The following is a 26,185-nucleotide window of genomic DNA, read 5'->3' as shown; positions in this document are numbered from 1 at the left end:
TCCTATTAGCTGATGCAATCAGCCAATAGGATTGAGCTTCAATCCTATTGGCTAATCCAATCAGCCAATAGAATGCGAGCTCAATCCTATTGGCTGATTGGATCAGCCAATAGGATTGAAGCTCAATCCTTTTGGCTGATTGCATCAGCCAATCGGAATTCAAGGGATACCATCTTGGATGACGTCATTTAAAGGAACCTTCATTCTTCAGCAACCATCGAAAGAAGAGGATGCTCCACGCCGGATGTCTTGAAGATGGAGCCGCTCCGCGTTGGAAGGATTAATATAGGAGATGCCGTCTGGATGAAGACTTTTGCCCGCCTGGATGACCACTTTTTGACGCTTGGGTGAAGACTTCTCCCGGCTTCGTTGAGGACTTCTTGCTGCTTGGATGAAGACTTCTCCCAGCTTTGTTGAGGATGGATGTCCGGTCTTCAAAAACTGTAAGTGGATCTTCAGGGGTTAGTGTTAGGTTTTTTTAAGGGTTTATTGGGTGGGTTTTATTTTTAGCTTAGTGTTTGGGCTGAAAAAGAGCTAAATGCCCTTTTAAGGGCAATGCCCATCCAAATGCCCTTTTCAGGGCAATGGGGAGCTTAGGTTTTTTTCAGATAGGATTGTATTTGGGGGTTTGGTTGTGTGGGTGGTGGGTTTTACTATTGGGGGGTTGTTTGTATTTTTTTTTACAGATAAAAGATCTGATTTCTTTGGGGCAATGCCCCACAAAAGGCCCTTGTAAGGGCTATTGGCAGTTTAGTTTAGGCTATGTTTTTTTTTTATTTTGGGGGGCTTTTTATTTTGATAGGGCTATTAGATTAGGTTTAATTAGCTTAAATATTTGATAATTTATTTTTTATTTTGTGTAATTTAGTGTTTGTTTGTTTTTGTAATTTAGTTAATTGTATTTAGTTAATGTAATTTATTTAATTGTAGTGTAAGGTTAGGTGTTAGTGTAAGACAGGTTAGGTTTTATTTTACAGGTAAATTTGTATTTATTTTAGCTAGGTAGTTAGTAAATAGTTAATAGCTATTTACTAACTAGTCTACCTAGTTAAAATGAATACAAACTTGCCTGTGAAATAAAAATAAAACCTAAGACAGATACAATGTAACTATTAGTTATATTGTAGCTATATTAGGGTTTATTTTACAGGTAAGTATTTATTTAGTTTTAAATAGGAATTATTTAGGTATTAATTTTAATTTTTATTTAGATTTATTTAATTATGTTCAAGTTAGTGGGTGTTAGGGTTAGACTTAGGGCTAAGTTTAGGGGTTAATAAGTGTAGGTAGGTGGCGGCGATGTTAGGGGCAGCATATTAGGGGGTTAATAAGTATAATGTAGGTGGCGGCGATGTCAGGGGCAGCAGATTAGAGGTTAATAAGTGTAATGTAGGTATTGGCGATGTTGGGGGCGGCAGATTAGGGGTGTTTAGACTCGGGGTTTATGTTAGAGGGTTAGGTGTATACATAACTTTTCTTTCCACATAGGAATCAATGGGGCTGCGTTATGGAGCTTTACGCTTCTTTATTGCAGGCGTTAGGCTTTTTTTTTAGCTGGCTCTCCCCATTGATGTCTATGGGGAAATGGAGCACGAACATGTAAAAACAGCTCAAAGCAGTAATAGCAGCGCTATAGTGAGGTGAATGGTGCTCATAATGCAAAACTCGTAATCTAGATGTTTATTAGATAATGTGGGAGAGAGGAGGGGGGAATTTCTAGCTAAGGGATCTGGGAGGGGTGGGGGTTGGATATTGAGGGGGGGCAGCTACACTACAGAAACTATTTAATAATTTTATAAAAAATATATATTTTTTTAAAAATACCATATTTTATGGCAAACTGGGTACTGGCAGGCAGCTGCCAGTACCCAAGATGGCACACAATAAGGTAGAGGGGGAGAGGTTAGGGGGATCAGGGAGGTTGGGGGCTAAGAGGGGAGCCTAAATAGCTGAATATGTTTTTAACAAAAAACAACAAAAAAAACTTTTATTTTAGTACTGGCAGACTTTCTGCCAGTACTTAAGATGGCGGGGACAATTGTGGGGTGGGGGAGGGAAGAGAGCTGTTTGGGAGTGATCGTGGGGTGGGATGTTTCAGGTGGGAGGCTGATCTCTACACTAAAGCTGAAATTAACCCTGCAAGCTACCTAATTAACCCCTTCACTGCTGAGCATAATACAAGTGTGGTGCACAGCGGCAATTAGCGGCCTTATTATTAGCAAAAAACAATGCCAAAGACATATATGTCTGCTATTTCTGAACAAAGGGGATCCAAGAGAAGAATTTACCACCATTTGTGCCATAATTGCACAAGCTGTTTGTAAATAATTTCAGTGAGAACCCTAAAATTTGTGAAAAAGTGAACAATTTTTTTTATTTGATCGCATTTGGCTGTTAAATGGTGGCATGAAATATACCAAAATGGGCCTAGATCAATACTTTAGGTTGTCTTTTTAAAAAAAAAATATATACATGTCAAGGGATATTTAGTGATTCCTGAAAGATATCAGTGTTCCAATGTAACTATCACTAATTAAAAAAAAAAAAATGTTTGGAAGTAGCAAAGTGCTACTTGTACTTATTGCCCTATAACTTGCAAAAAAAGCAAAGAACATGTAAACATTGGGTATTTCTAAACTCAGGACAAAATTTAGAAACTATTTAGTATGGTTGTTTGTTGGTGGTTGCAGATGAGTAACAGATTTTAGGGGTCAAAGTTAGAAAAAGTGTGTTTTTTTCCATTTGTTTATCATATTTTATAATTTTTTTATAGTAAATTATCAGATATGATGAAAATAATGGTATCTTTAGAAAGTCCATTTAATGGCGAGAGAAATGGTATATAATATGTGTGGGTACAGTAAATGAGTAACAGGAAAATTACAGCTAAACACAAGCACAGCAGATTGGAACAGCCAAGAGAATGCGAGCTCAAGCCTATTGGCTGATTGGATCAGCCAATAGGATTAAACCTCAATCCTATTGGCTGATTGCATGTATTTGGGGGTTTGGTTGTGTGGGTGGTGGGTTTTACTATTGGGGGGTTGTTTGTATTTTTTTTTTACAGATAAAAGATCTGATTTCTTTGGGGCAATGCCCCACAAAAGGCCCTTGTAAGGGCTATTGGCAGTTTAGTTTAGGCTATGGTTTTTTTTTATTTTGGGGGGCTTTTTATTTTAATAGGGCTATTAGATTAGGTTTAATTAGCTTAAATATTTGATAATTTATTTTTTATTTTGTTTAATTTAGTGTTTGTTTGTTTTTGTAATTTAGTTAATTGTATTTAGTTAATGTAATTTATTTAATTGTAGTGTAAGGTTAGGTGTTAGTGTAAGACAGGTTAGGTTTTATTTTACAGGTAAATTTGTATTTATTTTAGCTAGGTAGTTAGTAAATAGTTAATAGCTATTTACTAACTAGTCTACCTAGTTAAAATGAATACAAACTTGCCTGTGAAATAAAAATAAAACCTAAGTCAGATACAATGTAACTATTAGTTATATTGTAGCTATATTAGGGTTTATTTTACAGGTATTTATTTAGTTTTAAATAGGAATTATTTAGGTATTAATTTTAATTTTTATTTAGATTTATTTAATTATGTTCAAGTTAGTGGGTGTTAGGGTTAGACTTAGGGCTAAGTTTAGGGGTTAATAAGTGTAGGTAGGTGGCGGCGATGTTAGGGGCAGCATATTAGGGGGTTAATAAGTATAATGTAGGTGGCGGCGATGTCAGGGGCAGCAGATTAGAGGTTAATAAGTGTAATGTAGGTATTGGCGATGTTGGGGGCGGCAGATTAGGGGTGTTTAGACTCGGGGTTTATGTTAGAGGGTTAGGTGTATACATAACTTTTCTTTCCACATAGGAATCAATGGGGCTGCGTTATGGAGCTTTACGCTTCTTTATTGCAGACGTTAGGCTTTTTTTTTAGCTGGCTCTCCCCATTGATGTCTATGGGGAAATGGAGCATGAACATGTAAAAACAGCTCAAAGCAGTAATAGCAGCGCTATAGTGAGGTGAATGGTGCTCATAATGCAAAACTCGTAATCTAGATGTTTATTAGATAATGTGGGAGAGAGGAGGGGGGGAATTTCTAGCTAAGGGATCTGGGAGGGGTGGGGGTTGGATATTGAGGGGGGCAGCTACACTACAGAAACTATTTAATAATTTTATAAAAAATATATTTTTTTTAAAAAATACCATATTTTATGGCAAACTGGGTACTGGCAGGCAGCTGCCAGTACCCAAGATGGCACACAATAAGGTAGAGGGGGAGGGGTTAGGGGGGATCAGGGAGGTTGGGGGCTAAGAGGGGAGCCTAAATAGCTGAATATGTTTTTAACAAAAAACAACAAAAAAAACTTTTATTTTAGTACTGGCAGACTTTCTGCCAGTACTTAAGATGGCGGGGACAATTGTGGGGTGGGGGAGGGAAGAGAGCTGTTTGGGAGTGATCGTGGGGTGGGATGTTTCAGGTGGGAGGCTGATCTCTACACTAAAGCTGAAATTAACCCTGCAAGCTACCTAATTAACCCCTTCACTGCTGAGCATAATACAAGTGTGGTGCACAGCGGCAATTAGCGGCCTTATTATTAGCAAAAAACAATGCCAAAGACATATATGTCTGCTATTTCTGAACAAAGGGGATCCAAGAGAAGAATTTACCACCATTTGTGCCATAATTGCACAAGCTGTTTGTAAATAATTTCAGTGAGAAACCTAAAATTTGTGAAAAAGTGAACAATTTTTTTTATTTGATCGCATTTGGCTGTTAAATGGTGGCATGAAATATACCAAAATGGGCCTAGATCAATACTTTAGGTTGTCTTTTTAAAAAAAAAATATATACATGTCAAGGGATATTTAGTGATTCCTGAAAGATATCAGTGTTCCAATGTAACTATCACTAATTAAAAAAAAAAAAATGTTTGGAAGTAGCAAAGTGCTACTTGTACTTATTGCCCTATAACTTGCAAAAAAAGCAAAGAACATGTAAACATTGGGTATTTCTAAACTCAGGACAAAATTTAGAAACTATTTAGTATGGTTGTTTGTTGGTGGTTGCAGATGAGTAACAGATTTTAGGGGTCAAAGTTAGAAAAAGTGTGTTTTTTTCCATTTGTTTATCATATTTTATAATTTTTTTATAGTAAATTATCAGATATGATGAAAATAATGGTATCTTTAGAAAGTCCATTTAATGGCGAGAGAAATGGTATATAATATGTGTGGGTACAGTAAATGTGTAACAGGAAAATTACAGCTAAACACAAGCACAGCAGATTGGAACAGCCAAGAGAATGCGAGCTCAAGCCTATTGGCTGATTGGATCAGCCAATAGGATTAAACCTCAATCCTATTGGCTGATTGCATCAGCCAATAGAATTTTTCCTACCTTAATTCTGATTGGCTGATAGAATTCTATCAGCCAATCGGAATTCAAGGGACGCCATCTTGGATGACGTAATTTAAAGGAACATTCATTCAGTCGTCGGATGTCGTTAGAAGAGGATGCTCCGCGTCGGATGTCTTGAAGATGGACACGCTCCGCGCCGGATGGATGAAGATAGAAGATGCCGCCTGAATGGAGACTTCTGCCCGTCTGGAGGACCTCTTCTGCCCGGCTTGGATGAAGACTTCTGACCGTCTGGAGGACCATTTCGCCCTGCTTCGTTGAGGACTTCGGCCTGGTTAGGTGAAGACGTCTCAAGGTAGGGTGATCTTCAAGGGGTTAGTAATCCAAAAAAGAATGACTCCTCTGTAGTAAAAATCCAAAATGTATTAATCATACAGGATCAGACAAAGGACCACAACGTTTCGGGGTCAGTACCCCTTAGTCATGTTTGGATTACTATTATTGAGTGTGGCAGTCACTATAAGGATTACCCTCTTCCATTTTGGATTGTGCTCTGTGCTGGACTTTACCTTTTTTACTTCAAGGGGTTAGTGTTAGGTTTTTTTAAGGGGGGATTGGGTGGGTTTTAGAGTAGGGTTGGTTGTGTGGGTGGTGGGTTTTAATGTTGGGGGGTTGTAATTTGTTTTTACAGGTAAAAGAGCTGATTACTTTGGGGCAATGCCCCACAAAAGGCCCTTTTAAGGGCTATTTGTAATTTAGTGTAGGGTAGGGCTTTTTTATTTTGGGGGACTTTTTTATTTTGTTAGGGGGATTAGATTAGGTGTAATTAGTTTAAAAATCTTGTAATTATTTTATTTTCTGTAATTTAGTGGGCGTTTTTTTGTACTTTAGATAATTGTTTTTAATTGTATTTAATTGTATTAAGTTTAGGGAATTTATTTAATTATAGTGTAGTGTTAGGTTTAATTGTAACTTAGATTAGGTTTTATTTTACAGGTATATTTGTCTTTATTTTAACTTGAAAGTTATTAAATAGTTAATAACTATTTAATAACTATTGTACCTAGTTAAAATAAATACAAAGTTGCCTGTAAAATAAATATAACCCCTAAGCTAGCTACAATGTAACTATTAGTTATATTGTAGCTATCTTAGGGTTTATTTTATAGGTAAGTATTTAGTTTTAAATAGGAATTATTTAGTTAATGATAGTAATATTTATTTAGATATATTTAAATTATATTTGTTAGGGGGTGTTAGGGTTAGACTTAGGTTTAGGGGTTAATAAATTTAATATAGTGTCGGCGACATTGGGGGGCGGCAGATTAGGGGTTAATAAATGTAGGTTGGTGGCGGCGGTGTAGGGGGGGGCAGATTAGGGGTTAATAAATATAATGTAGGTGGCAGTGGTGTAGGGAAAGCAGATTAGGGGTTAATAAGTATAATGTAGTTGGCGGCGGTGTAGGGGGGCAGATTAGGGGTTAATAAGTATAATGTAGGTAGGGACGGCAGATTAGGGGTTAATAAGTATAATGTAGGTGGCGGCGGGGTAGGGGGGCAGATTAGGGGTGTTTAGACTCGGGGTACATGTTAGGGTGTTAGGTGTACACGTTCCCATAGGAATCAATGGGATATCGGGCAGCAGCGAACATAAGCTCTTGAAGCTTTCTGACTCCCATTGATTCCCATGGCATCCGCCGCCTCCAGGGCGGCGGATTGAAAACCAGGTACGCTGGGCCGGAATAATGCAAAGCGTACCTGGTAGTAGTTTGATAACTTCCAAAAGTAGTCAGATTGTGCTGAACTTGCATTCGGAACACCTGTAGTGACATAAGCATCGATCTGTGTCGGACTGAGTCCGGCGGATCGTATGTTATGTCACTAAATTCTACTTTTGCCGGTTTGTAGGGTTTGATAACTAAGGAGGCAAATCAGGCTCGCCACAAATATGCTGCGGAATTCCAGCGTATTTGCAGTTGACGGCTTGATAAATACATGCCATTGTATAGACAATGACTATTTCTTTTATTATTTTTTAATTATTCCCAAAAATAGAACAGTACAAATTTACCTGTGTAAAAATAAAATTAAAGAGACCTAAAGACCCCAGATTTTTGTTTCACAATTCAGATAGAGTTTACAATTATGAAAAAAATAAATTCCAATTTACTATTTATCAAATTTAGGGGATGGTCACAATCAATTTATTTCATGACTTTTCTATAAAAGTCACCACTAAAGTCTGTGGGATTTTGCAGATAAATCATTTGATTGACCAATTTCTATGTTCTTTTGGTATCCTCTGTTTAAAAACAAGTAAGTAAACTCAGGAGTTGCACATGTGTGGAGCACTATACATCAACATTTTTGCAAGAATGCTAGTAACAATGTAATTCCGTGTTTGCACGTACATTAATAAACTCACATTTATGAATGATTCCCATTTACAAATGCAATAATGTATATGCAAGCACTATAAGACACACTGTTGTGACCGTGTATGGACTTAGTGTGCATGAAGGCGCGTCCCCTATAAAAGACCCAGTCACGAAGGCTCAATCTTATTTGAACATCTTCTATGCAGATCTCATGATGCGAGGGAGCAGGATCATGCTTTACAGCTTTAGTACTTTTTTAAATCCAGTAAAAGAAGATATAAGTACTTTTAATTAAAGCCTCTAATTTCAATTTTGTTTTAACCCCTAGATGCCGTTAGGATGTTCTATGCCACCCCAAACGGTATGAAACATCCTAACTTAGCACGGCATGGGATGTCATTTGGAGTCATGTGATTGCAGTGCCAATCATGTGACTTTCTCTTTGCTCTTTTCTTTACGGTCTGAACTTGGACAGTTGCCTCTGTCCTGGAGAAGTTAAGATTACTCCAAACCAGAAACCGTGCATTTATAAACAATAAATAAAAATATTTTAACAAACAATACTTAAAAGCAACAATATAGCAGTTGAGCAGTCTTACATTTTATGCCCACCCTTTCAAGATAAAAATGACATTCATATGGTTTTGCGGTGGTACAGCCCACAAGAAGGCTCTTGCCTGTCCCTCTTTTCCATATCATGTTTATGCGCCATGCTGTATTAAAAACCTGTTTTAGTGACTTTTTAAGTAGGCCAGTCTCCACATCAGAGGCTGCGTTGTAGGAACATAAAAGTTTTACTTTGGCATTATAAATTTACATATTTTATTCAGATTTTAGTACATATGAATATTTAAAGAGCTCATGCCTCTTATTTACTAGAAATGTCAATACATTTAACATTGCTTTGGCAATCATAGTTACTATACATATTTATATTTGTATGCTATCAGAAAATCATGTACACCTAATAGTTGCTATTTCATTTAATAAACAGCTTCTGGCATAAAGCACTTAAACAAGTTAAGAATATTACAACTGTCTGATGTACCTGAAATTGGAAAAGGTATGGACTTCATAGCAGAGGCAATATCAAACACTTGTTGTGAACTTGAAGACCTTAAACTAACCAACTGCTGCTTGACTGGAAGAGCTTTGAAAACGATTTGTGAGTATAAAAGATTTGACTTTACTTCTCACATTTTCCAATGGAAAAAAAGTTTTTCTTTCATACTTGTATGGAAGTACCTGGTTTTAGTAATTATGTTTTGGAAACTTTACAACTGTCCCAAAACTTTGGCGCTGTGTGGTTAAAGGGACACTCAAGCCAAAATTAAACTTTCAAGATTCAGATAGAATAGACAATTTTTAACAACTTGCCAATTTACTTCTTCCATTAACAACATTTGCACAGTCTTTTTTTATACAGTATTTACACTTTTTTGAGTCCCCAGCTTCTATTGAGCATGTTCAAGAATTCACAGAATATACGTATATGCATTTGTGATTGGCTGATGGCTGTCATATGATACAGGGAGATTGGAAATAGACATAACTTTGAAATTTGTCAGAAAAAAAAATACTACTCGCTTGAAGGTACATTGTTATGCAGCTTACAATATATATTTTAATGTCCCTTTAAGGAACAAAGAAGGAAATACAGAACATGCAAAAAGAGTTACCCAGATTTGGCAAATGCATGACCTATTGCTGTAGCCACAGTTGCTCACATGCACAATAAAATCTATCAGTGAAATAATGATAACTTTCAAATTAATATTTTAATATGCACTGGGGAAATTCAAATTTAACTTTTTTGTTTCTTTAATAAGTTGATGAAAACTAAGATTGAATGAGTAAGAAACATTCAAGTGGTTGGTCAGAACAAGAAATCTTTGGTAGTATTTTGCTCTGAATAAAAAATAATAAGTAAAAATGCACTTCTGAAAGAATAATTTATTTTTCACAGCACAGAGTATGATCACTTTCCCTAATCTTCAAATGATAGACTTCTCTAATAATTATTTGGAAGAAGATGGAGAACAGTCGATGATGGACTTTGGTGAGCTCTGAAATTGAAATTTCTTTTAGGTTTTAAAATATGTGCTAAGCTAAATTATTTTTGTTTTCAGCCCAGGCTTTAACTCCAGTCATAAAAACACTATTGTTACCTGGAGGCTCCAGAGTTGCTGCCTGCCTAGATACGTTACTTGAAAAGCTTACTGAGATGCATGGACTGACAAAGCTTGGCTTTAAAAGATGGAACCTGACAGATGATGACATAGCAAAGCTAGGTAAGTATAGTGAGTGTTATTATAAACCATGTTCCAGTATATTTGTAAGAGTCATTAAACTCAACAATGTCTTTATATCATTTAAACATCATTAAGTATTCTGGCACAAAAGCTGTTTAAAAATTATTAGCTAGTTGCTAACTGTAGACACGGTTCAGAGACAAAGTTGCATAACTGTAGCTACAAATAGCAGTTACGACCTATTTGGCCCAACCCACTACAGATGAAAATACTTGTATGTATTTGTTTCATGATTAAATATAGTTAAATAGATGTTAAAAATATTAATGTTGTAAAAACAGATTTTAAATGAATGGACATGGTTAAGTATTTATATTGGGCTAAATTAGATTAGAAGTGTAGCACTATTTAACGTGCGCCCTTAAAGGGACAGTACATTTACAAACTAATGTTATATAATTCTGCACATTGTGCAGAATTATATAACATTAGTTTACAGGCAGCTTTATACATTAAAGTATTGCAGATACATTTTATCTAAAAGCTTCCTTTTCCAGAACGCCGCTCTTTGCTCTACTGAGTGGATCTGTTTTTTCCACAGCTCATCCGGCAACGCTGTCTAGTCACAGTGTGCCTGGTCGGGCCATTAAAATGAATGTAGCTCGCTTCTGCTACTAGACCAGAGCGGGAGCAAACTACATTCATTTTAATGGCGCCACCGGGCACACTGGGACTAGAGAGTGTTGCCACGATGCGCTGTGGAAAAACCAGACCCGCTCAGTAGAGCAAGGAGCGGCGTTCTGGAAAAGGGAGCTTTTACATAAAATGTATCTGCAATACTTTAATGTATAAAGCTGCCGGTAAGCTAATGTTGTTATATAATGTGCAGAATTATATAACATTAGTTTGTAAGTTTACTGCCCCTTTAAAAAAACGGTAGTACTTTGCTCTAAGTGCAATTAGCCAGAGTTCAGACCTCTGGTTAATTAAAAACAATGTCTCCCAAATGCCCCCCAAATAATGTGTAACGTTCCTTTTATTAAAATAAAAAATATGAGCTTTTTTTTTTTTAAAATAACTGCACAAAGCACTTATAAGGGGTTAAAGCGAGGGGATGTGGGGTATTAGAAAAGAAACAGCCCTAAAAAGTGCCTTAACATATGTTTGATACTTTACCTGCAACATATATGAATATGTACATATATATTTATGTGTTTATATTAGTGTATATACACATATTAACACATAAATACTGTATATATGTATATAAGTATATACATATACATTTACAGTTTAAAACACAGTACCAATAGACAGCTATTTTCAGCTTTTCAGGGCCATTTTCTTTCTAATACCCCACATCTCCTCGCTTTAATCCCTTATAAGTGCACATTTGCGTGTTCTGGTATTACTAGGTGGAGTGCAAATATCACTTTTAAAAAAGCGCAATTTTGCGCTCCACTTATAATCGAAGCCATTATATATTATTTCTAAAATGATCTTCAGGGCCAGACTGGGAAATTAGTCTGGCCCTGAAAATGTAAGAAAACCGACCCCAGCCCCCCCCCCCCCTACCATGCCTAGGGCCATGTTTCATCCAGAACAGGCCCCCACACCCTGCCACAAGCTCCCACATCCTTGTCAGAAGCAGAGCGGCCTTGAAGAAATGTGCTCCACAAGGCTGGCTCTGGGACCTCCCAGACCAAGGATGTGCCCCGAGGGCGGCCCACTGTGAAAAGTCCCATTATCACGGCGGGCCAATCTGGCACTCATAATGTTCATCATTCTTTTTACTAATCTGTGGGCATTTTAAGCAATCTTGAAGATTAAGGTTGGGTTGCTGTGTGCAATTGTTTGACAACTCATAAGTAGTAAATCATTGCTATGTTCCTACAGTTCCAGTATGATCTGGTTTCTAAAATGGAGCTGGTACAACAGTCACAGTGGCCCTGTGTTTTTTTTTGTGTGTTTTTTTTATAACAGCTCCATTTTAGTGACTTGCATAGGATATATTCCTGCATATATTTTGTAAGTATATTTTAAGATTTTGAATAGTTTAATCTTGCAAACCAAATAGTGTATCTTTTAGTTTACCTAGTTGAAATAATTTTGTGCATTTGGGAGTCTTTTACCTGTGCTGACCAATAATAATTCAATTACTATTCTTACAATTGAAATATATATGTTTAGGAGATTGAGAGCATTTCTGATTTAATGAATAACATGCTCAAAGTGTGACTTACTTACTTGTAACATGAGCTAATCTAAAGCTCCCACCTAAAGTGATTGAAGTATTGACCCCTGGGCCACCCTCTATGACACCACACTACATTCTGTGTTCGTACCCTCAACATATTAATACAATTTAGCTCCATTTATGAAATCCCTCAGGTTGCTTACTACTTAACTGATCCCTGGGATTTAAGGGGGTCTGGTGCATGTTCCAGTGTAGTTATTATTTACATTGAGAAGCAATATAGCGTGAGTAAATGTGTGGGGTGATGGAAGAGATACTGAATACATAAAAATGTTAAAGGGACAGTAAACCTTGTATAATTTTTAAATGTGCAGTATGTATGTAATTTTATAGCATAATACCAGGCTTACCTTCAAAAAAAGATTTTAACATGGGGGCGGAGTCTGGCCATGCAGGGACATGGCCGCACTGTGCTGAAGCTCTGAGCAACTTTTCCCTTACACCTGTCTTAATCAGCAGTAAGAGCCTTGATAAGCAGATGGAGCTTTAGCTTAAAGTTCCCAGAACCTGAGGGGAAACTTTTGAAAAACAGGGCATTGTTAACAGTGACGCCACACGGCCCAATAGCAGACTTCGAGGAGACATGACTTGAGCTGCGCCACGCGGCCTACCAACTACTTTAGCCTTCAGAGGAGCGGCGCACCACCATACAGCAGCCTTCAACCTGATAGATGGGATTAAGGGGCCGAAAAATTCAGCACAACTACCCACAATGACCAGGCAAGGTAAAGCAGACCATGCATAAACGGGAAAACGCATTAGTAATGGGGGCCCAGCATATCCTGGACGTTATTTCATAAGCAGGGAGAAGGGGACACAAAAATAGTTGGAAATACCTATAAATACAAAGATCATAACTACAGATGACCTTTTACAGCAACTTCTGTATATTTTACTTATGACCATAAGAACAGAAACAAAATGAAAGGTTAATGCAAAAAATTTTTATATACAGGGAGCTCTTGTTTAACGCAAACAGAGGCCTGTAAGCAAATATTTGAACTGGGCGAGTTTATTATCAGGACAGTCACTATGAGACGAATAGTGGACACTACATTAAATAATACTACTAATACCTGAAGCAATTCATATAAACAGAAATAACTACAATCAAGAAAGAAATAAACATACTGGGCTCCAGGATAACCAGCCAAGACCCTATCTCTACTATATCTACTGCAGAATCAGGCCTATCATAGCATGCATCCTTGATATGCTCTCTATGGGAGAAAGTTGAAGATCTTGAGAATCGGGGGAGGAGGAGCAATTAGAGGTATACCTGAAGACATTACCACAGAAACCCTCCACCCTTATCCCATACAATTCTTTAACACTATTACCAACTGTACTAGATTCACAGACTTATTGTTAGGGTACCAGGAATCAGACTGAAAAGTGAAGTGCAAAAATAATCCCACCTTTTATTAATAACAAAAAATAATAAAAAGTCCACAAGCCAAATGACAAGCCAGGAGTCAAAGCCAGAGCTGGCAGTCAGACGAGCCGAGTCAGGAGCCAAAGCGAGTATTTGAAATGGACCAACATAATGGGGAGCCAGTTTATTGGAAGGCACACGAAGGCTCAAGTTGCGGGAGGACAGCCAAACACCAACCTGGTAGGAAGGCGTGGGCAGACGCCTACGATCAGTCTGGAATTTTTGGCACTGCATAGACCGATGAAGGCAATCCTGAATCTCCACCCACATGGAATGGAGTTGCCGCAGATGCTCCCCCAAAGCCGGAATTACCCTGAGACATAAATGAATTGGGCAACAAGGATGGTTGAAACCCATAATTCGCCATGAATGGGGATATCTGGGAGAAAGCATTAATAGCACTATTAAAAGCGAACTCTGCCCAAGGTAACAGTTCAAACCAATTATTGTGGTGATCTGAGACATAGCAACGGAGGAACTGTTCCAGAGCTTGATTGGACCATTCCGCAGCCCCATTGGATTGAGGTTGATATGCCGAGGAGAAGGAAAGATAGATCCTCAATTGAGTACAAAAGGAGTGCCAAAATCTGGAGACAAACTGGCTACCCCGGTCCGACACTATCTCCTTGGGTAACCCATGTAAACGGAAGACCTCCCGGGCAAAAATTTAAGCAAGCTCCTGAGCGGTAGGCAGCTTCTTCAAGGGAATGCAATGTGACATTTTAGAAAAACGGTCAACCACCATTAGGATAACAGTATTGCCATTGGAAACAGGGAGTTCAACAATGAAGTCCATGGAAAGATGTGTCCAAGGACGCTCACCATTAGCAATTGGTTGGAGAAGACCCACAGGAAGAAGTTGAGGAGTCTTGTTCTGTGCACAGACTGAGCAGGAGGCAACATACGCAGCAACATCGGAACGAAGACCTGGCCACCAGAATTGTTGAGTGACAGACCAAATCATTTGGTTCTTGCTCAGGTAACCTGCTGCTTTAGGATAGTGGTAAGTGTGCAATAGTTTAGTTTGAAGATTCTCAGGTACAAAGCACTTACCACTAGGTTTCTCAGGAGGTGCATTGGTTTGTGCAGCCAGGATCTCCTCCCCAAGGGAGAAGTCAAATTAGTATGTATGGTGGCCAAAATATGGTCAGGAGGTATAACTGGAGTAGGCACAGACTCCTCCTTGGACAGAGGTGAAAATTGTCGAGAGCGGGCATCAGTCCTAAAATTCTTACTATCAGGCTGGTAGGAGCTTGCATAATTAAACCAAGACAAAAATCCTGTCAAAAATGGCCTGTCGGGGCGACAAACATTTTGCTTCGGATAGATAAGTTAAATTCTTGTGGTAGGAATGGGAACTGGTACGCTAGTACCCTCGAGAAAGTGCCTCCATTCCTTGAGTGCCAAAATTATGGCCAGTAATTCCCTGTCCCCAATTTCATAATTGCACTCTGCTGGAGACAATTTCTTAGAGAAGAAACTGCACAGATGCAAGGAACCATCAGACGTAGGACGTTGAGATAAGAGAGCACCTACTCCAGTCTCAGATGCATCGACCTCAAGAACGAAAGGCAGGACAGGGTTAGGATGAGCCAGAACTGGAGTGGCAGCAAAGGCAGTCTTAAGGCTCTCAAAGGCCTTAATGGCAGTAGGTGACCAATAGAGTAGATCATTCTCTTTAGGGGTCATTTCTGTGATAAGTTTGAAAAAGGAAGAAAAGTTTTTAATAAACTTTCTATAGTAATTGGTGAAGCCCAAAAAACATTGAATAGACCGAAGACCAACTGGACGAGGCCACTGCAGAACTGCAGACAACTTGTCAGGATCTATGGAGAACCTTGCAATGGAGATTACATAACCTAGAAAGGTTACTTGAGTCTGATGGAACTCACATTTCTCGAGTTTACAAAACAGGCCATTCCCACGTAGTCTCTGAAGTACCCGTGTGACATCAGAACTATGAGCCTCAAGTGTGGGTGAGTGTATGAGGATGTCGTCTAAGTACTCCACAACACACTGTTGCAACATATCTCATAGGACATCATTAATAAATTCCTGAAAAACAGCAGGAGCTGTTTTCCATTCGTGACCCTCCTTGATCCTAACTAGATTGTACGCTCCTCTCAAATCAAGTTTAGAAAAGGCCATAGCTCCCTTGAGACAGTCAAACAGTTCTGTAATGAGCAGGATAGGGTAAGCATTCTTAATGGTAAGATGATTTAGACCCCTATAATCGATGCATGGTCTTAACTCGCCACCCTTTTTCTTCACAAAGAAGTAGCCAGCCCCTGCAGGAGAGCAGGATTTGTGGATGATTCCCCGCAACAGAGCATCAGCAACATACTCCTCCATAGCACAATCCTCTGCAACAGACAGAGGGAAAACCCGGCCCCGAGGAGGAATGGCTCTGGGTTGCAGGTCTATGGCACGATCGTAAGACCGGTGAGGAGGCAACGTACCGGCAAGCACCTTGTCAAAACTTCTAGGAACTCACGGTACTCCTCTGGCAATTTTGATACTGAAGAAGTGCACAAGACTTTGACTGGTTTCCGAAGACAAGTGGAAATACATTGCGGAGACCATGACAAAATTTCAGACCTGTGCCAGTCGAGACTGAGATTCTGCTTTTGGAGCCAAGGATAACCCAGAACAACCGGAAAATGTGGAGAGTTTATCACCTGGAACTGGAGGGTTTCAAAATAGAGAGCCCCAACAGCCATGGATAACAGAGCGGTTTCTCAATAAAATAGCCCGCAGCACCGGAGTCAACAAGAGACTGGGTGACTATGGAGAAGTCCACCCAGGAAAGGACAACTGTGATAAACCACCCAAGGTCTGCCCCTGACAGGACCTTAAGTGCGAGCATTTCCCAGACGTGTAGGGCAAGACTTTAAAAGGTGGCCCTGTAACCCACAATAGAGGCAGAGCAACAAGGGCTTCATTATTCCAACCTACCTCTGCGGCAAGTGTACGGAACTCAATGACATACTGAGCAACAGTTCTCGTACCTTGCTGAATGGACATGAGTCATTTAGCAGCAGAGGAGGAGCGAGCTAGAATATCAAATACCCATTTTAAAGGAGACCACAAATTCAGGGAAATTTGAAATCACTGGTTTATTAGTCTCCCACAAGGGATTAGCCCAAGAAAGAGCCATGTCAGAGAGTAAAGAGATGAGAAATCCCACCTTAGCTCTGTCAGAGGGAAACGCCTGAGGTAACATCTCAAAATAAATGCCCACCTGGTTCAAAAACCCTCTGCACTGATTAGGATTGCCTCCATATTGCTGTGGTAGAGGTGCAGAACCGAACATGCTCCTGGTAGGACTAGGTGCAGCAGCAGAAACAGGAGCAGCCATAACTTGTGGGACACTCTGATCCAAATGTGCAGTGTGAGTCAGAAGGGTTTGCAGGGCTAGTGCAAATTGATCCAAGCGGTAATCCTGTTCATCCATCCTGGAAATGATGGTGGGTAAAGGTGGATTATTAGCACCGTCAGGATTCATGGCCCTTGCTTAATGTCAGGGTACCAGGAATCAGACTGAGACGTGAAGTGCAAAAATAATCACAGCTTTATTAATAACAAAAAATAATAAAAAGTCTACAAGCCAAATGACAAGCCAGGAGTCAAAGCCAGAGATAGCAGTCAGATGAGCCGAGTCAGGAGCCAAAGTGAGTAGTCAGACGAGCCGGGATCAGGAACTAGGAAAACAGCAGAGTCAGGAACAATACAGGGATCAGGAACCAGAAGGGACATCAGACAAGCCAGGTAATACACAGGAACTGGAACACAGGAACTAACAAACAAGTCTGAGACAAAGCAAGAGCAAAAGCATACTGAACCGAGGCCCTTTAAATAATAAGTATGACATCATAATCCTGGGACTGCAACCTGTCTCACACTGATGATGTTCACCAGTTTGGCCATAAGAGGGTGCCCAGATGAGAGAGCAGTATTACACACTCTGCATCAGATTCAGTGAGAGAGGTAAGTAAAATGGCAGCCAGAAGCAAATAGCAAACAAAGCAGGGTGAAACCCTGACACTTATCTATAGAACAAGCTCATAGAGCACTACTTCCACGTCCTAAGTCAACAGCCCCACCTAGAGACGTTATAGTCAAACTACTTAATTTCAAGAAGAGAGAATTAATTTGGAATGTAGCTAGATCTATGCATCCTCTTCAATTTCTGAACAAAAAATTACAAATCTACCAAGATCTTTGTCCCAGAACGTTAGAAAAGAGAAAATCATTGAAGTTTATTACCTCGGTACTACAAGAACACAAAATGAAATACCGTTGGGGCTTCCCCTTCAGCTTGATCATACCACAGGATGGAAAAATGCAGATATATAAAGACATCACAGACCTAAACACCATCTCCAGGTCCCTGAGACTTTCCTTTAATTCACCACCTAGCCTCACAGAAGAAGAAGGCACTTCCGATCCCAAATTCTTCTACTACTAACCAAGCATCATCCTGGACTATAGTCACCAGAGGGAAAAAATAACAGAAGTCCAACCTTCAACACGTCAACCTTCCTCTGAGACTACAATCCTTTAGATGACATGATAAGTATTTTCTGTAGAGAATGCCTTTCATAGGATATATTTTGTATTGCATTTGTCCTAGAGGTCTTCTTATTTAGGTATAAATACCCTCATTATAGGTAGGCACTTTATTATACCTTGAATTTACAAAATCCAGATATGAAAGTAATGGAGGGAGTATGGGACAAGGCCATTAAAATAACATTGAGAACATTAAAATACTAAATTGATAGCTGAACTCTGGACTCTATCATAAATGTGAGTCAGGCAAATCTGCCAAGGTGATGGGGAGGAGAGTCATCCCCCCTCACTTTTTTCAGTTCTCCACACGAGAGATGACCTCTATTTGTTTAAACATTGTTATTATTTTTTTTGTTATTATCAAGTTTTTCATGTTATGTATTGTTAAAGGTTTTACTTCTTGTTTATTGGCTATCCATCAGACCAGGTGTTTGACAAATACCTCACCAGACAGCGGACTATACTTATCCCCAAATAAAATTCTAACATATTCCTACCAAATCGCTCATGACTTCACAAACACACAACCACAAAGGTAACAACCTTTTTAACATTATTACTATCAATTCCAAGGGCCTAAACTCTCCTAGGAAAAGGACTTCAGCCATAGCAGATTTCAAACGCCACACAGGTGATTATAATTTTATTACAAGTAACCCACTTTCTCAAAGACAGGGAACCCAAAACATTTCTCTATAAATATGGCAAAGCATTCTATGCCTCACACCCAAAAAAAATTTCAAAGAGTAGAAATTATATTTAAAGCAAACATCCCCTTCCATGAAATTAAAATAATTAAAGACAAATAAGGGAGATACCTTCTCATTTCCGTCCTCTTATATGGTCGACTGATCACTAAAGTCTCCATATATACGCACCAGCCACCAAACATAAATTTCTTAACCATGTATCCAATATAATCTTAGAACACCAAAAAGGCACATTAATCATAGGAGGCGATCTAAACATTCCTTTGAATACAGAATTAGACTGCTCAACAAAAAAAAAAAAACATACATGGAGTCTGCCTGTATCACTAAAACCAATAATATACTTAAAGAAATGACATGTCTTGATGTATGGAGAACTTTATACCCAACAAAAAAAGTATACACAAGAATAGATTACATCTTCACAGACATCAATATCATAAGTTTATTCCGATCTGCAAACATAACTCCAGCCACTTGGTCAAATCATGCTGGAGTCAAATGCTCCTTCATATGGCCATCTAAATCCCTAAGAAACTTTAATTGGAGACTTGATGAAAACTTATTGACAAACCCTAAGCTCCAAGTGATGCTCCAAAACAATATAATTAGAATTTTTTCAACAAAACCACCAAAATGACACCTCCCCTCAAAACAAATAAAAGCACATAAAAGCATAATAATGGGAAATTTAATATCTCAGAAACCTCACATTAATAAACTAAAGAGAGAAGGGATAGCTAATCTCATAACTGAAATAACACATCTAGAAAATTTATACAAACATGACCCTAAGAATATGGACACCCTGCAACTCCTCCAATCTAAACGTTTCCTCTTAGCAGCTACCCTAAATAAAGAACATACCCGACAACACTTGCTCTTAAGACAACAAACATTCATAGAGCAAAATAAACCAGGGAGATCAATGGCACGCTATAAAAAAAAAATCTAAATCCTCCTACATTTTAAATATCAAAGACCACAAAGGAAAATAACAACATTCATCCCACAATATCGCAGAAACATTTCAGAAATATCATCATAACCTATTCAATCTCGGCAAAGCCACACCAATAGATGATAACACTACCAAAGCCAGAGCACAAAACATCAAAGAAAACGTCTCCAAACTAAAATTACCCAAATTAACCCCAATCCAAAAAGAAAATTTAGACAAACCTTTCTCCCTAGAAGATCTTCAAAAAGTAATAAAAGACCTTCCAACTCACAAAACCCCAGGCCCTGATGGGTTCACATATAAATATTATAAAATTCATATAGAACAGTTAGCAGCTCACATGCTGTGATATTTCAATAACATTGATAAAAACATACCCATTATCAAAACACGCTCTTGAAGCCCATATAACTAGAATATTAAAACAAAAAAAAACACAGGATCTGACATAAAAATATTTTCCAAAATGCTAGCAAATAAAATAAATACCGTCTTACAAGAACTGATCAATTTAGACCAAGTAGGATTCATACCAGGATGAGAGGTAAAGGATAACATGGTCAGGGCCTTAAACCTAATATTTCATGCTCAGAAACATAAAATACCATTAATTATCCTATCCACTGACATGGAAAAGGCCTTTGACTGTGTAGCCTGGGACTTTCTTAAGCTAACTTTAGAGGAAATAGGATTTGGCCAAGACATCATAACTTGCATATTATCCTTATACTCTCAGCCAAATGCCTAAATTCTAATAAATTGAGTCCTATCCAAGTCATTCCAGATTACAAACGGTACTAGCCAGGTTTGTCCACTCTCCCCCGTACTTTTCACTTGTGTAATTGAAACACTAGCTGAGAAAATCAGATCACATCCAGACATATCAGGTACACAAATACGAGACCAAAATTATACTATATCCCTGTTTGCAGACGATATTTTATTCACACTAACACATCTAGAGATCTCTGTACCAATATTGACCCATGAATTTCAAACGTTTAATTTATATTCTAACTTCCTTATTAATGTCTCTAAATCTGAGATTCTAATCATTACTCTACCAATACTCAAAGCTGAACTGGCACAAACAATGACCCCTTTTAAATGGAACCCAAACTCCCTTAAATACCTAGGTATCCATGTAACCACATCCATCGAAAAACTAGTCCAATTTAATTATAACAAAATAAAAGAAGATATTATTAACAATCTATCCAGCTGGAGATCCAAACTATTATCCTGGCCAGTTCACATAAATCTAATAAAAATGAATATTTTCCCAAGGATTTTATATATCCTACAAACAATACTGATACCACTACCAGAGAAGTACATCATATCCCTACAGAAAGCATTTAATTACTTTACTTGGAATAAAAAACACCCTGAATTAATAAAAAGACCATATCCACACCCAAAACACAGGGAGGGCTGGGATTACCCGATCTAGCTAATTATAGATATGCCATCTTCCTACAATGAACATCCACAAAAAACATAAAAGATGGGTACTTCTAGAACACTATATATCACATTCCTCAAGCATGACTAGACCTTGCTGGTCCATGGCTATATCAGACCCCCAAATACATGATTTCAACTTGATCATATCAGAAACATATAAAACATGGGATAAAGTTATGCTCCACTTTCCACACCTCACGTCCAGACCTTCCCCACTTACCTTGTTAATACATAATTGAGAATTAAACTTGGGCACACACATACTGACACACCACTATCCCACACACCTAACCAAATTCCAGATATTTTGGCTTATAGAACAAGAGCAAATGAAATCCCAGGAAACCCTTATACAACAGGGATTTACATGTTTTAAAAATTGGTCCACCTACAGATGAGCACATAATTTCATACCAACACACCAGCAACACAGAAATATGACCAGACTGCTAACAAAATTTGAACAATTGTGCATGAGAGAACCACCAATGACATACATTGTCAATTTTATATAAAATTCCAAGTACCCCACTCCCTGGCTATTCAATGCAATACTTTGAAAGATGGGGATCAGACATTGGAATAATTATTACCCCTCAGTTGTCTTCAATAATAATCCACTCCTCTCTTAAAACCTCTATATCATCAGCAACACTAGAAAATAACCTAAAAATTCTACATAGGTGGTATTATACCCCTAGGAGATTACACCGCTTATTTAAAAGAGCAAAAAATAAATGCTGGCGATGTGGCCACGTCGGTATTGACATGGCTCATATGTGGTGGTGGTGTACATCCATAAAAAGCTTCTGGAGATACATCATTACAGAAATTGAGGACATATTAGAAATCCAGATCCCTCTAGACCCCCTCATTTGGTTATTGAATAAACCCCCCAAACTAAAGTATAAGCCATTCTTAAAATTATTTTTTATAATGAACAACACCATCAAATTCTTGATAGCAAAGAACTGGAAAGCCAAAGACCCACCCACAGAAAAGATGTGGATACAAAGAGTATCAGAATTGTTGTTACTAGAAGAATTGTACTTCATGAAACAAGATAGAATGGATATTTATGCAGAAATGCTGACGACCTGGGAATCGTACCTTAAAAATAACTAGGTCAAACCACAAATACTAAAACCTAAGACACAAACGATCTACCCATATGCAGTTTGACTTACATTCAATATTCTCAACAATTAAAATAGAAAACATATTTGGGGGAAACAAAGACATATTATTATGATGGATAAGACATAATTCAATTTTGTTATTACTGTTTTTTTATTTATGTTGATTTATATGTTTATTAACAAAACCAAATTAGCTTAATATATTTCAATGCTATCAAATTGTTCTACAAAAAGAGCTGCGTGATTTTTATTTTCAATAAAGCTGATTAAAAAAAAAAAAAAAAAGATTTTAACATATTTTAAGGCAGCCAAAAGTCCTATCATGTATTCTTCACAGCTTTCCTTTCTGTAGCTGCATTTAAAAAAAAGGATCACAGGCAAATTGTCTAATCACAAAATGCCTGATCGCACCATTCACCTTTAATGTAGCATGCTCCCGCACTTTTATTAAGCAGCTGACAGCTCTATCCAGCGCAGGTTTGCACTACATAAAGTTGAACGCCACAATCTGACGGCCTGTGATGTGCTTTTTTTTTATTTTTTAAAACCGTATATTTACTATGTTTAACCCCTAAAACCTAACAGATGTCTGTACTATGTCACAGGGTACTTTGCCAAGCGTACCCTGTTTATGTGTGGCTACTTACAACCTTCTCCCTCAAGCTGCGGTCCTGGCTGTCGGCTCTGACAGCTGAGACTGTAGCCAGAGGAAAAATGCATCTGCCTTCATACGTAAGGAAGAACTGATCGTTCTTCTTTCACCATATGAAAGCAGATTACCAATACAGACAGTGACACTCTGTGTACCTCTCTGCATCCGCTTGCACTTGTGCCGTGGGAGGGAAGATAGGTGGGCGGCACATCGCAGGAGGGGCGCGAGACCGCTACACTGCAGAAAATATTTTACAGGAAGGGAGAGATCCACTAAACTACGGAAAATTGAGGGGGTACTACAACAAGGTGGATGGGTTGGTGGGGAGTGTTATGGGGGGACACTACACTACAGAAACATTGTTAAAGTAATAAAAAAATAAATGAAAGTGTATAAACTGGGTACTGGAAGACTACTGCCAGTACCTAAGATAGCAGAGACCATTAGGAGGGGGGGAAGGGTTACAGAGCTGTTTGGGAGGGATCAGGAAGGTGGGAGGGTAAGGGGGGATCCTACACTACAGGAAAAAAAAAATCACCATAAAAACCTCATACTGGCAGACTGTCTTCTAGTACCTAAGATGGTGGTGAGGAGTGTGGGTGGGGGGGAGCTGTTTGGAAGGGATCAGGAAGCTGGGTGGTGTCAGGTGGGATGGTAATACCTATATTATAATACTATTACCTTTTCAGATAACTAATTAGCCACATCACTGCTGGGAATTTCAGAAGTGTGGCCTTATTATTACTGAAAAACAATGGCAAATCCATGCATGTCTTCTATATCTGAACAAAGGGGAATTCAGAGAAGCTTTTACGACCATTTGTCTTATGACTGCAGTAGTTGTGTGTAAAGAATGTCAGTGAAATTTCATGTCTAATAAAATATATACAGGTAAATAAAAAAGGACAAGGCTCTATTTCTATTTAAATGGAGTGATAGCAACAATGCTAAAAATTCTCTGGTATTTTGGGCAATCTTTTCCTCCGGTCCTTAAGGGGTTAAATGCTGCTCTTTAATGTTCATGTAGGACATTTGCATTTTTTTTAGTACAATGAGCCTTTAATGTGTATTTTGATAGTAGACTCTAGTTTTTCTTTGCATAATGTTTGTATATTAATGTTATATACGGTTTTTTTAAGTTAATGAGGTGTGGTAACATCCCCATTGTAAAAGACAACTTTTGAAAAGCTTTACTGATGTCCCAGTTAAATTCCAACTTGTTTTTTATAGTTTGAAATAAAGAATAAACAGTTTAATTGTATAGCCATTTCACTTGTTGCAGAAAGTCTAATTTATGGATTAATTGTATGCCCTTCAATAATGTTATTTATTGTAATGTAACATTTGATTTTTTTTAGCTTCTGCTTTGAAGAATAACTTTCAGAACCTTTCATTCTTGGACCTATCAGAAAATTGCGCTACAAATGAAGGTTGGTTGACGTTGACAAAGTCACTGAGAAATCTGAAGGACCTAACACATTTGAACTTCAGCACACAGGACGTTTTTGTTCCAGACTCTTTCTTAGTGATAGAATTGAGTAGAGCCATATCTCAATTAAATGTTATGTCATCAATTGAAGTGGTTAATTGGGTGCTTGATGATTCTGACTTGCGAACTATAAGTAATGCAAACACAAAAGCACAGGTGAAAAAAGCAATAGAGAGCTAAATATTTGTTTTTTTAAAGTGATGGTAAATCCCTGGCATTTGTGAAATGCTAGGATTTGCCAGTGCAACAAATAAAGGGGACTTTCAGTGATGAAGTATAAACTACTTCATGCTGAAATTTCCTTTATTTGTCAGGCTGCCCGTCGCAGAATGTTATTTTATTACAGGGGTGATTTTTCGCCAATAGTGTGCTAGCTATCTGGCATAATGCCAGCTGGCCCACACGGCTATTGGTTAAGAGGTGGAAACGTCACCTCATTGAAAAAAATAACGTTCTGCTGTGGGCGGCCTGAGGCACTCTGCGCGGCTAACGTTTCAGACAAATAAAGGAACTTTCAGCATGAAATATTTACCACCCCTTTAAGTCATCTGAATAGACTATCGACATATTTTTTACCATTATTTCTGAAACAATGCTGTCATTTGTTTCATAACATGCTTTCCTAAATCTGAATTATTTTATCATAAGTTATTTTAATACCGCTATGGAAATAATGTGTTTGTAGGAAGAGGTGGAAAAATCTAGAGAGATAATTTTTTTTAAATTAAACTATATTGCAATATGTTCCCTAAAGTTAGTACATTTTATAATAGTAATTTACTTTATTGCATTGCCTTTGATTGATCAAATTTTAGCAAAAAGTCATGACCAGGCTTATTTTTTTGTGTTTATTTTATACAGTTGATTATATTGTATTTAAATAGTGTCCATTAGGTTTCATTACATTATTTAACCAGCTATAGTGAATGTCTTTTAAAATATGAATACATTTTAACAAAATAAAAAAATGAATGCCGCAGTGCTGAGTGTAATTGCATATAAAGCAGAAGTATAAAACCAAGGAATCCCTTTTCCTTTAGTAAAGGAAGTATTGCAGAGGGAGATTACAGAACTTAAAAAAGTACTGATAAATCAATACAACTGCGCTGCAAAAGGCAGCTAAATATATACAATATCCGGCTGGTATATAGTTAAAATAATTTTATTTCAGCACAAATATATAATTATAACATAAGTTGCCATTACGAGTCTTGTCGGTATAGCTATTCCGCAAGCATTTAGTCCCGCACATTTAAAAAAATTACCTTTTAGCGTGGGATTTTAATAGCGCTGCCATCACAAGTTGTGCAGCTTAAATGCTTTCATTCCAGCCTATACCGACACGATCGGTTCCGCAATCTGAGACCAGTAGTTATGAGTTTTGTGCAACAAAACTGTTACAGAAAACTCATAACTAAACTTTTTCAAAAGTACACTAACACCCATAAACTACCTATTAACCCCTAAACCGAGGTCCTCCCGCATCGCAAGCACTAAATTAAACTTAACCCCTAAT

The 26,185-nt window shown here is 38.0% G+C and overlaps 1 protein-coding gene across 1 annotated transcript in view; it reads left to right on the top strand.

The window, feature by feature from the left end:
* Positions 1–25,722, top strand: part of NLRC4 (NLR family CARD domain containing 4) — a 153,571-nt gene extending 127,849 nt beyond the window's left edge. The window contains exons 6-9 of the mRNA XM_053711909.1: positions 8,730–8,900; positions 9,702–9,794; positions 9,865–10,026; positions 24,539–25,722. Coding sequence (XP_053567884.1) covers positions 8,730–8,900; positions 9,702–9,794; positions 9,865–10,026; positions 24,539–24,849 — 737 coding nt within the window. The 3' untranslated portion in view covers positions 24,850–25,722. The remainder of the gene's footprint in view (positions 1–8,729; positions 8,901–9,701; positions 9,795–9,864; positions 10,027–24,538) is intronic.
* The last annotated feature ends 463 nt before the right edge of the window (positions 25,723–26,185 follow it).

Source organism: Bombina bombina, chromosome 4 (genome assembly GCF_027579735.1).
Source record: "Bombina bombina isolate aBomBom1 chromosome 4, aBomBom1.pri, whole genome shotgun sequence".
NCBI classification, from domain to species: domain Eukaryota; kingdom Metazoa; phylum Chordata; class Amphibia; order Anura; family Bombinatoridae; genus Bombina; species Bombina bombina.
The sequence above is the reverse complement of the archived record's forward strand: the minus strand, read 5'-3'. Positions and strand labels throughout refer to the sequence as shown.